Source organism: Anabrus simplex, chromosome 7, assembly GCF_040414725.1.
Source record: "Anabrus simplex isolate iqAnaSimp1 chromosome 7, ASM4041472v1, whole genome shotgun sequence".
Classification (NCBI taxonomy): domain Eukaryota; kingdom Metazoa; phylum Arthropoda; class Insecta; order Orthoptera; family Tettigoniidae; genus Anabrus; species Anabrus simplex.
Window position 1 is genome coordinate 207246370 of NC_090271.1, and position 13552 is coordinate 207259921.

The 13552-nt window shown below is 32.8% G+C and overlaps 1 protein-coding gene across 1 annotated transcript in view; it reads right to left on the reverse strand.

Moving 5' to 3' along the window:
* Nucleotides 1-5451: 5451 nt before the first annotated feature.
* sns (sticks and stones) overlaps nt 5452-13552 on the reverse strand; it is a 115951-nt gene continuing 107850 nt past the window's right edge. The window contains 1 exon segment of the mRNA XM_068228528.1: nt 5452-10466. Within this exon segment, the coding sequence (XP_068084629.1) occupies nt 10102-10466 (365 nt within the window). The 3' untranslated portion in view covers nt 5452-10101.

A 13552-nucleotide genomic window follows, 5' to 3' on the forward strand; every position in this document is an offset into this window, starting at 1 on the left:
AATAGGATGGGATTGAAGAACATAGTCAAAAGAAAACAAATTGTTTAGGAAAGTGGAGTAGGGATAACAAAAGAACAAACAAAACTTAAACTTCATAGACACACAAATATATTGGACAGTTGAAACAATATGTACAAAACAAAAGCAAACAAAACATAATAAGTGCAGTTCTTCACCAGTTTCACAATAAAGCAACTTAAAATGTCTAAGGATTGGTTTAGCACCTGGTCCCTATTCTGTCAGTGTTTTTCATAATATACAACTATAAATAATGATGAAATAAGTGCAGCAACAAAGTTGCCTTTCTGACTTTGCTGTCAATTATCTTTTATACTGTTTTACTGAAGAAATATTTTAAGTAATTATGCATTCATCAAAGCAATTGTGTTTTAAGTATTGAGGAAAAACAACATATCAAGTGATTATTATTGTGGGTTTCTGAAGTATGTATTTTACAAAAATATCTGTTGTAAACTAAAGTCATGAGTGTAATTTGTCTTTTGTTTCAGAAAAACAACTTCTACATTTCCTTAAGTTTTTAAGTAATCAAACATCCAGTCTATAAAACAACAATTTTTCAAATTTATTTATTGGCAGAGAATATATTATTATATCATTCCTTTATGTTATTAGAATGATCTTTTCAGACAAAAAAAAAGATCTTTAACTGAATGTTCAGTTCTTGACATGTTCGTATAGATCAGCAACATTAAACTAGCCTCGTTGGCAGTTAAAAGCATATTGAGTACAATAGTTTAATCTTCAGTTGCCCTGTTTATGTGTTAATTATGTAAAACACTGCAGAAGTCATGCAAAACTGTTTATAATTAAGAAAACTTGATAGATTTATGACATATGGTCTACTAATATTTAATTCTAGACTGAAGTCACTTTAATGCAGCTTTAATATTAAGAAAGTCAAAATATAATGCAAAATAAACATAAATACACTGGTTTCTGCACACAGCACCGTATGTGAAAAACAATTAGGAGGGATCTTACATCCTTCATTTATTAAACCAGGAATAAATATTCAGTAAGTACAAATTAAAAAAAGAAAAGAGAAATCTCCTTACAAAATAAAAGTAGCTCTACTAGACAAAAGGCTTTGATAGCAAGTATTTTTCCTGAACAATGTCCACAATGGTTCCTTCTCAAGGATAATTAATTTACTTAACAACCAAAGAAATAAATTTAAACAAAATATTGGTGAGAAATGTGCAGATGAACTGTTAACTTTGCACAAAGGTTAAAAGCAAATGATACAAAGAAAACATAAAAATAACTTTGTCTTCTACATTATCACAGATATTATTATTTCTATAATTTTTTAGCCTACATGAACGATTTCATTCTAATATCTGAGTCCAGTTGCAAAACTGTGTAAGTCCAAAAAATTTGAAATAGAGGTTTCCATTAATACATATTCCTTGTGCCAAGGCCCACAAATATAGATAATTAGTTTTTTCCAAAACATGGTAAAAGCCATTGAAATATTTGTTTGAAAATCAGAACTGCAACAAGACTATGCAAGCCCATTTCCTTAGCTGCTTTAAAACTCTAAGTCCAAGATGTATAAAATGGTTACAGAACTTTGTAAGTTTCAAACATCCTCTCCAAGAAATGTGAAGAAAGAAAGTTTTCTAACACTGCTTCAATATTTGAAGTGGCACTGGCTTTTTTTTAATTTTTATAATTTACATCTGTTGGTCTCTTTCCATTCTCTGATATTGAAAATAGTGTCTGGTCTACGGACGACATTAAACATTTTGAAACCGAGCAAGTTAGCTATACAGTTAGGATTGTGCAGTGAGAGCTTGCATTTGGGAGACAGTGGGTTTGAGTCCCACCGTCGGCAGCCCCGAAGATGTTTTTCCGTGGTTTCCCATTTTCGCACCAGGCAAATGCGAGGCTGTACCTTAATCAAAGCCATGATGGCCACTGCCTTATCAATCCTATCCCTTTCACATCCTTCCTTTGCTGAAAACCTTTGATGTGTTAGTGCGATGTTAAATAACTAGAAAAAAAAAAAAGAATTAAAAATACAGTATTGTATTTACATAGCACGACAATTTCTTCCTTCTTGGCCAACTGACATTCATTATTACCTAGTGTCTGATCAGGTGGCAAAAAAGAGTGTCCAGGCACAGGAAAGAACAAAACGTTTCAAATGTACCTTGATGCTTCATGCACGAGCCAATAAACATTTTGTTATTACAAGAGGAAAGACTATAGGTTCTTATTCAAGGTGAAAATGCATCCTCATTAGCCATCACATGTCCAAAATCAATAATGAAACAGGGGAAGAAACATCTTAATGGAATGAATTTAGCAACAAAAAGTTATGGAGTATCAGCGAACTCTAAAAATGGTCAAGGATGTCACAGACTTTTTGTTGAATTTTGTTGAAGCATTTTGGCCCTGAGTGGTGCAGTATGGAAAAGTTGGTGTTTTATAAAGAAGTGTTGTCTGAAGCAAATAAAAATGCAGATGAAAGGGATGAAGATGTACATTCTACTGATGATGAAGCAATGGAAGGCACGATTCCCAGTGTCAAAGGTGGATTCTTCACAAAGTGTTTGTTGCTAATTGACTTTTCTTACTTTTTTCCAATGCTCTACGACATGTTTATAAAACATTAAACACTATTTTTCACTTATAAATAGAATAAATACCCCAACAGTAAATTTCTCTTAATTCAAAACAGCTAAAACTGCTCCAAAACTGCATAAATATCTGAGACCACATCAAAACTATGTATGCACTAAATATTCCTTTATATCCAAACTTCGACACACAGTTTTGAAATTGGACAATATATGTAATCATGTACTGAAGTCTAGATATGAAGAATGTTTCATGGGAATAGATACTGAAAAGAAAGATGGCAGTGAATTCCTCAAGTTTGAAGACGATTTGCAATCACTTCACTGTGTAGAAAGCAAGCTCATACCTTCTTAGATGACTGCACAAAACTGAACTCAAATATTAATGAGGAAAGGAATATATTAAATTGATTTCCTAACTGCATAAAAGAGTGGAAGTTGTTTGGACATTTCACAGAACACTGAGGAAATGCTGTATAAATCAGGCTTTTTTGGTATATGACGTTTAAATGTCAAAGTTAAAAACTTCATTGTGCCGTTTTCTTTATGGAGGGTAACTGAAGGTATTATTTCCTATTACTATAAAAAAACTAGTATTACTGTGGTAATGTGACTGCACGATGAGATGACAATAATATTAGAATGTAAAGTGAGTGTCCAAATTTGAGATTAAGTTATGGAAAGTTTTTGGCAACATGAAAGATATACTAGCAAGTACTAATTGCAATATTTTTGATAACTTTATATCTTCGGAGATAATTAAAGTGTTTAAATTTAGTCTAAGCGTGATGAAAATAACAGTGACAAAGGAATGAAAAATGTAGGCCTAACAATACAAAAAATATATACAAGAGCTGCAAGCATAGATCACTAACTTTAAGAAACAACAAAACAGGTCAATGAAGAAAGGATTCAAGAAAGAATAGCACAAGAACAATATTCTCTAAATAATCTGTCAGCCCTATCGCCAACGACAGCAATGATGCTTTTTGATCCACTATATCCCCCATAGTAACTTACGAACTGGCGCTGTTTTGGGAAAAACTACAACTCAGAGATTTTGAGAAAATCAAAAGTATAAAATAAAACCAAGAAGAGAATCTGTAGCCTTCTTCAGACTTAACACTGGTCATGACCGTCTTGCAGCTCATCTGAAACGAATCAACATCCTGAGATCCGAAAATGCACACTTTGCCATGACCGTGGAAGCAAAATGGATAAGGAACACCTGCTACATTGCAACAAACTTGATGTGACAGCCAGAACTTCAGGAAATCTCACTCAACTATACTGGAACGCAAGAAAGCTGATGGACTGGAATTTGGGCTCGCCACAAGATACAGCAACAACAATTCGTCATTTACGGCATCCACCACAAGATATGTATGGAGAAATGCAAAATAAACATAAATACACTGGCTTCTGCACACAGCACCATGATCGTTAAGGCGCTGAAGTCTAAAAACGGTCTAACACCAAGTCCCGTTGGTCGAAAAAAATTTCACCATCAGAATGTTGGCCGGCAGGGTAGGGGAGGTGGTGGTATACAATTTCTAATCACTAGATTGCGTGCCAAAAGCCTGGATTAAATTCCAAACCTCTCCGCAGTGCTCATATGGAGTTGATGGTGATTCGTCCGTCGGATGGGGACGTTAAGCCTTGAGCAGACCCCTTGGTGCTATTCGACAGGAGTAGGCTATGTGCCGGCACCGGGTTTCACCCTCTCCCTACTGTCATATATCACGTCATTCATTTCATCTCTCATTAACTCCTCTGATGAGGTTGACGTCAGGAAGGGCATCCGGTCATAAAAAACCGCTACGACAAATTCATCTCACCTCATACCCGACCCCGTAGGGACAAGGGTTGGACAAACAAACAAACAAACTGTCATATGAATGGCACAGGATATTGGTCACCTGATAACTTTAAATCTCTTGTTCTAGATTTCATAGCTGCTTTGATACAGTGAGTGATAACAGTAAAAGGCAACAAAACAGATATTCATCAAAATAAAATGGAAGTCATTCTGTAAATAAATTCATTTTTGATTGTCATTTCCTTAAACGTGGAATGTGAATAGACCAAGAAAGGTTTCACAAAAGTTATATATTTCCTCAGCTGGGGCGGTAAACAAAATAAGGGTAAAGAGTGATAATCAAATTTGTAAAACGGTCAATTATCTTACTCAGAACCTGTCTTCATAATTTGTTTGACTTGTTACATGTTGTCATGCTAAGGATTCTCTTCAGCAGAAAGACATAAAACTTACCATCCTTTGCAGGACTTGAATAAAATGCATAATTGTGCTAGAGGAGTGCAAAAATTTAGCAATTGCAAAATTTTTGTTTTGATTTAAAATAATAGCTGTGAAAGTTCTGATGAATGTTGGGAGGAAAGCAGTTTTGATGTTATGCAGCAGGGTACACTACAATAACATGTTTAAGAATGCAATACATTCAAATTAGTTCATCAAAACAACTATTAGGGGGGATATTTCCTCTGTAAAATAATTTTCTAATACATCATTTAATGCCTAGTTTAAAACAACATTATTGCCTACTTTCTCTAACGTGATGCTTCAATGCAAAACACTGTTAATTAACTATTCTTTGCTTTCTATTTCATTTTGTTTGGTTATGGCTATAAAGAAAATTAAAATTTCAAGGTGAGAAATATGTATATTGAAAAAAGAATAGAACTGAGTATCCCATTATAAATTGCAGGATATAATTAACGTGACATAATTATGATCATGGATGGGGAGGTATTGGAGAGTAACTACAATTTCTCATAAAGAAATTACACTTCAAATATTTCAATTTGTACCGTTTAATCCCTAAAACATATTACTTTCAAATCAGAATCCAAATTCACGCAACAACCAACAAATGGAAGGAGAATGAAATTACTTGTATAACGTCAACTTGCATTAAATTGCTTTATCAAAGCTAGGTTTTAAAAAAGTATGTTTTTCAAGAATAAATTCACAGCTGAAATTACCATTCTAGATCTCCATAACACCATATACCTAGTTCTTAAACGAGTGTCTTCCTGCCATCACACACTAACAAACTTAACACAGAAATGGAGGGAATAATGTCATGTTTTACCAATAACCAACAGAATATTAAAAATAAATAATATGTATACAAACATTAGCCACTCATCACTGCTTTACACAGGGAAGAAATGCAAATTCTCACACTAAAAAAAAAAAGGAAGACTTGTAGGTAGCAACATACGTAACTTTTATTCTATATATGTAACTTTTGAATTAAAGGGTAGTTCTTGACCAAAATTAATTTTAAAAACCGGTAAAGTCTGATGATGATTTTAAATGGAAGTCATGCTCACCAGAATATTAGAATTTAGTAGTAATATTCTGAACATTCAATATTTATCTCCCCAAAACTAGCACACACGAGTTTCAATGGCAGCATTCCTCTTTAAAATTCTGATCTTTGTACATTACTTTTATTTACAATTATTTACTAGTACATAGTTCCATATCAAAACCACTCAGCCATCTTCAATTGAAATATAAGTACTAAATCATATTTTATAATACACATACAACCTGACAGAACTTGTCTGTGTCCCAAAAAGGATTTCAAGAATTTTAAAAAAACTTTATCATCTAATCATACCCTTTGTTTCTAAAAAATAGAAAAGATAAGTTTGGTAATATAAATATTGTATTAAGAATGACTTCTTAATAACAAATTTTGCTTTTTGTCACTCTTTAGAACTAGATGTGATGTCAAACTCATCTATTTATGAGCCTGCACTAACATCCACTTAGTATCTTGACATTCCTTTTGGGACAACTCACAAGTTTCAAATAGAATGTATCCATTTTTTACAAATAGGGCATAACATCTTGGTGAATTATGGAATATTTTAATCCCCTTGTTATAAGGTTACTTTTTATTTCAGCTCATAATCTTTCACTCACAATGATTGCAGCTCAATTATTTTGGCACATCTGATTGTTTCTGGTTTATTTAATTTCTATTTCTTTTTTTAAGTTTTCCATCCCCACCCCCCACCCCAGTTTCTTTCTTTCAGAACTTGAGCAATACAATCTTCATGCTTGCTGTAAGCTTGCCTAACAATCCAGAACTTAGCTACGAAACCATCGTATTTATATTTGATTATTCAGACACCATTTAGGTATAAATACACTCCCAGTTACAGTAGAGTTTAGGATGTAAAGATGACAGAGTATGCACAGGGCACTATTGGCAAAACTGTCACTGTTAAAACACCATCCTATAAAACACATATTTCCATGAAAACAAGCTAACTTGGAAGAACATAATTAGTTTCATGAATGGCAGTTTCTGTATCAAAATCGTTGACATTTACTTTAAAAAATAAATAATAACTAAATCAATAAGTAAAAAATTGCTAAAATATATTAGTTAAACAGATAATGTATTATCATAACCATTATTGTTATTATTTGAACAATATATAAAAATTTCAATAAATTTGTATGTTCCTATACTTCATTTCACACACTGTCCGTTATATTTTAACAACCAGAAAAATTGTCGCTATAATGAAAATATTTATAATCAAGAGAATATTTTTAATTTTGATCAACATTATCTTGATCTAGCATTAGCTTCTATATGAGCTGGTAAAAGTCTAAAGGAATAACATTTTCACAAATGTCTGATTCACATTGAAATGTATTCTCATATCTTAACTATGAAATAAGACTAAACTTTGGTGTATAAACAAAGTGCATAAATGAAATGATACAAAACGAAAAGAAAAAACTGCTGGAAGGGACAGTTTTGGTCTCATTCCTAATATGAAGGAAAATCAGTTCCCTCATTATCTTAGATTGTAATTGCTCAATCCAAGTCCTAACAGAAGGTGATAAAAGTTATTATTTTCTGAAAATTTTTGGCTACAATGTGAGTTAATAATATTATGTGGTTAACAGGTCTTCAACCGTTATCGATCTTAATGGTCTTAACAATGGATTTTATGCACATACATATCATATTGATCAGTAAAATTACTAAGTAAAATTATTTAATGAATATTTAAATTTCACAACCGCATTTTACTCGAAATAAACTTTCAACATATTAGGTCACGTTCAGTGCATATAGTATGAACCAAAGAGATGTCAAGTACAGAACAAAAATTGTCATTTGGACACCAGTGGGATCTGAACCCACAACCTTTCGATTTCTTATTGGATTCCACTAGTGTCTGGTTGGCCATTTTTTGTTCTGTACCTAACTTCTCTTTGACTTACCAGTATACTATAATTATGTACTGAACATGACCTACTGTGTTGAAAGTTTATTTTGAGTAAAATTTAGATTTGTACCGATATAAATAACTGTGGTGAATATGGTTATTTGTTTTATGCACAAACATACTGATTAAAATAACATTTTAAGAATATTTTAAAGTGATTCATCAATGATACTTACAAAATTATTCATTGGCAGTTTTATTGACTGTTTTATCTAATCACAGGAAGTTGACGAGTTATATCCAACAGATTTTGTGTCCAAATCTTGATGAAACATGTATTTAATAAATTAAAATACAACTGGTAACCTTATTTCATTTGCTGAGATTAGACTTTATCCGAAGGCCTCACATTCTATTACGATTTTAATTACAGTTTTAACCAGCAATGCTGTATAATAAGATTAAAACACTGAACAAACATCCATGTCATGATTAAAAACAAATTATTTCTATTTTCATAAAAATGAGCTTACTAAAACAAAAGCTATAAAGATAAGTTTGTGATTTAACAATTATAACTTGTGGAAATTATTTATACTGTAACTCTTTACCTCAAATTATGGTTTGAAAAACTGTATAACACTATGTCCTGTTATCCCAAAATAAATGGTTCTTGTCTTGATATGCAAGATATTCTTGCCTTCAGAAAATAGTTATTCAGTTTAGTACTTTTTTCTTTGGACTGGTTACTAAAAGGTGAAAGATTTAGGTGATTTGAAGGAAGATTTATAAAAAGTTTAAAACTTTTAATGAATTTTAAAAATAATTATTGTAGAAAAGAATTTCTTCCAGCTAGACCTGCTTCATGGATAATGTGTTTCTATAACATAATCTAGGATATGTGCTTTTTAATATGTATTTAGCATTTGAAAATTCACAGACACTACAAATAATAATAATAATACATGTATGAAGAAACATTATCATTTCTAGTTGAGCCCTGTTTCCGGATGGGTGTATAGTTTGCATTCAGCCACTGTTTTCAACAATCTTTGGTTGTGTAATTTGTCAGAAAAAATATACAACATAATAGAACATTAATTATATTAATAAGATCAATAATTTACTTAGCAAACATATCCTGATTTGCTGCCGCTACGAAAATCGATAGAAAATAGACAGTCTAAAACATTTCTACACACAGATAAGTGAAAATGTAGAGCTGCCCCACAAGCAGCTTCCAGTCTGCAGGCCATGGAAGGTCTTGCTTTAAGTTTGTCTCCCTAGCACATAAGTAGGATACATCATCGAGCGGCAAACAAACAAAACAAGTCCACATTAAAGCCAGATGCAGCTACTATACATCTTAAGAGTAAGATATATTAAGTACAAATAAGAAAATTGAGATCAAAAGACATTATTTTATGACATGAAAGATTATGTATGACCAATCGTTCCTTGAAAACTTCTGTTTGTTTTGTTTCTTGTTTATATTAATTTGTTTACTATAATTTCTATTCAGTCTTAATGGAAAAGTCCGTCTAGTCACCTGCCTCTTTGAGGTGATTGAGCTGTTTCACGGATCACTACAAATTGTTTTCCCCTGAATAAACACTGCAGTATTTTTCTTTTCATATGCACTATGTAAAGAAACAAAATCACTTTAAACTGATCACTTTAAAGTTTTATCAGTCACTCTGGAAAGAGATTCTTCTCTCTTGTTCACTTTGTCACTGTACAATATTAATCACTTTTCAAGTAATTTGTAAATAAAATAGCTTTTTGCTGTAATGGCAGTCTGGTGCCCATCTGATACTGTGTTCACTTTAACTATAACCATTATCCTGCCTTTTTGGCTCGTGGAAGGAGTCTGCTATGCAGTTATAATTTGTCTCTGGTGAACACAGTCGTAGGCCTTTGGCGCACCAAGACTGTCTTACTTGAAGTTCAAGCACTTAGCTACTCTTTGCGCAGGAACTGGGAGCTGCAACTGTAAACTCCTAACCCTACAGAAATAAAAAATAAAAACAAATCAACTTCCTTCAGTCAACATTTAGCACCGTTTCCAACTGGTGGGTCATCCAACAAGTGCACTGGAAGAGCTGTAGACTTGCTGTGTCTTCAACACTGCCACTATAATTATTAAATAAAAAACAGTGTTTTTGGGACAACCAGCATGGAAGCCTATTATACATTGTTGGCGTTAAGTTACTTTGGCATCGGATTAATGTTGTTAGTCTTATTATCTGTACACAAATGTGAGCCTTGATCACACGAGATGACCCTCTGTTTCCATTGCAGTAGGGTAGTTAAGGCCAGGGTTGAACGTTGACAGAAGTGGAGCCGGTGGCATGGGATGGCTAGGAATTTGCGTCAGCGCTGTTGGTAGACTGGGTCCATTCTGCACTTGGGTGTTGTGTGGGGGAGGGTTATGAGACACTGTTACATCAGGGGGAACAATAACCCCTCTATGCTGAGGACGGCGCAGAGAACCGGTGTTCACTACTTGCTGAGGCAAATGCCCAAGTTCCATTTGTGGTGGGTACGGAATGTAGCGAGCATCCGGAGAGATGTTGTAGTATGGGCCATCTACAGTGTGAGGTGGAGGAATAGCACTATAATGAATTTTTGGACCTGCAACATAAGAATGAAGATCAATTAAATAAAATATACTTATACACAGTGTGTTAAGTAAACTGTGAACTTATCACCTAGGTAACTACTGTACTAAGCATGCTTTAACTGAATCGGTTGGTGGAAAAAGGAACTAAGTCATTTTTTCTGAGTTTTCAGGAGAAACAAAAACTGAATTGTGAATAAAATACTGCACTGAACAAATTCATGATAATCATGCACTAAAGAACTGATGTATTTAATGAGGGTTTACTTAGTTCCATAGTAACATAGTTCCTTTCTCCAGTCACTGTCAGAATTGAATAAACTTCAGGTAAATTACTCATGAAAAACATGTATTTTTTTTTACCACAGAATTATTATTTATTGATGAAATAAGTGAAAATTAACTTGAAGTAAACTAAATCAATTATTTGATCACATGACAATCACCAAAATTTAAAAGAAATTACACTGTAAGGAAAAATCTAAATATTGTTTTTCAAAATATGTTCAGATCACATCACAACACAACAAGACTGAATCGTCAGTACTTGTGGTTGGCTACTTGAATATCTCCTTGTAAAAAGAGCTGTGCATCTTCTCCTTAAATGTACTTCATAAATTTTCGAATATCTTTGATTTTATTTTTGTTTATCTTCACTTTTCCTTCTTTGCAAACCCTGTTTAAGGTCTAAGGAAATTCCAGTACCATACATATTTTTTTTTAACAGGTTAAAGGGATGATTAAATATAACCTTTATTATGAGTATGGACAGTTACTATTCCAGGTTTTGTTGGGTCATATACATACTGTTTTACCAGTGATATCCAGAAGCTTTGTTTCTCATTATGGGGTACATATCTGTGTACTGCTTCCCTAGACAGTACATTTTTCTTTTAATAACAAATATCATAGCCAATCTTGGTTGTCACTTTATAGTGGAGAAAGAAACTGTCACTGACATAATTCTATTTTCCTCATGATGAAAGCTGATACAAGGTTTTTCCCCTTAGAATATGACTCACATATTTCCTTTCAACACAGGATGATGAGTTTTAGTCAAATTAATAGTAATTTGTGAAAATATGAAAGTGCTAAAAGTGACTTAGTTCCTTTCTCCAGCAACTGATTCAATTGAAGAAAATCTGGTTTACTAAATTCCCAGGGGAAAAAAAAAGAAAGAAAAGAACTGGTATAGGAAATATAGATCTTTTTCTTTTTATTCCTATAAGCTAACATAAATTAAACGGTTCTTAAATGCTGAAATATCAAGTATGCAGAGTATAAAGTATGCCAGAGACTTGAACTATTCAGAACTACAAATAAGTTATCGGAATACAGGAATCAGCTGATTATTATCTTTTTTATCAAGTATGCTATACCTTTTGTTCTTGACCATACGTCAACAGTGCAGTATTTGAATATGAAGAGCAGCAATATTCGATAATAATAGACAGACTTTTTATTTATTTCACCAGTGAAATGCTACATATTCTCTGGAATTTATTACTTTAATCAAAATTAAAAAGGTTATCATGTTAATTAATTTATTATAGTGTCACATAATTTGTTAATCATGGAAAGGGCACGTCACAGTCTTTTTGACTGGGTTCAGAGATAAATGTTTACAGTTCTTAATGTAGCGGGATGCTAGCTTCCATCCCCTCTGTACATTATATTCAACTATCAGCGTGCATAAAAAATTACCCCTCACGCTCCTCAGTTTCAGTCTGAGTGCATTGTTTGAAGGACCCGGTCTAAAATTCCTGGCAAGCCCATGATGTATGTGTGTTTATGAGTTAAGTTTTATTTTACATTTTCAGTTAGCATAGTATGTGTCAGTTTTGTTTTATTTTCATGTAAAGGATTGCCTGAAGAGCAGTTCTCTGCAGTTCCATAAGAACTAGAAGGACCTGGAACATGCGCCTACTACAACTGGAAAACCAAGACTAGATGCGTGTATGCCAACGACATATCTGCAAAGAACACTTGGCAGTGACGTGTTCATTGCAGTATGGAAAGCCAAGAATAAAGTCATGACCCAGAATGGACTTCAATTGTTTAACACCCACTTTTTGTATTGTTAAACTATCTTTGAACATTATTTACAAGTTGGTTCAAAATTATTTACTAGTTTTGTAACACTAAAAACAGTTTTTGCTTAATTTGTGCTATTTTTTTCCTGACTCATTCCAAAACACTGTGCACGCCTCCTTACAGGGTAATTTTGTGTTCCCTTTCCAGGGTTAACATTTGGTTGGTGGAAAGATGCATACGGTAACTAACTAGAACTACATACCACAATATATTTTAATTTAATTTAATTTACAATTATGCAGATGTTGAAAAGTTAACATAAAAATGTCTATTTAAAAATAATATTGTATTTAGAAATTTGCATTTTACTACTTTAATTCATTCAAGAATGAAAGTATGAGAGTAGGGAGACATAAATTAAGTGTCTTGGTGTTGAGTATCAATAAAACTTTTATCGGCCCATAACTACTAAAATGTGCCTATTTCCCTATTTTTTCACAAAAACATGGAACTTTCCTGATTTTCATTCAAAATATCTGGCAACCCTATCTGCATTGCAAAAAATAAATTAAAACATTATTTCTGGAAATATTTACAAGCTGAATATGTTCAAAGTTATATTTTTGGAAATATTTACAAGCTGAATATGTTCAAAGTTAACAACATTAATTATTAATAATAATCTTGAATACAACAATTCTTTAGTTCGGCATTTCCTATTTTTACCCTAATAGACCTCATGATTATCTTTCTCGCAGACAAAAAATATAAATAATGAATGTCTCTCTGCTAAGTTATCAGTCCAAAGACTGATTGAATCCTCAAATAGCACCACCAAATGTTGTGCAGTTAATGGAAACCACAACAGTCAATGGCGGTGCTACAATGAGGTATGCTAGGCAAGATAATGCCGAAAAATAATAGAATGCTATGTTTAAAAAAAAAGTGACTCTTGTAAATTATCTCAGATCAAATAGGGTTATTTCAGTTGCCTTGACAAAGAATACCATAATGTATTCAAAATGTCAGCATACTATACAGAATGTAAAGAAAACAATAACATGGT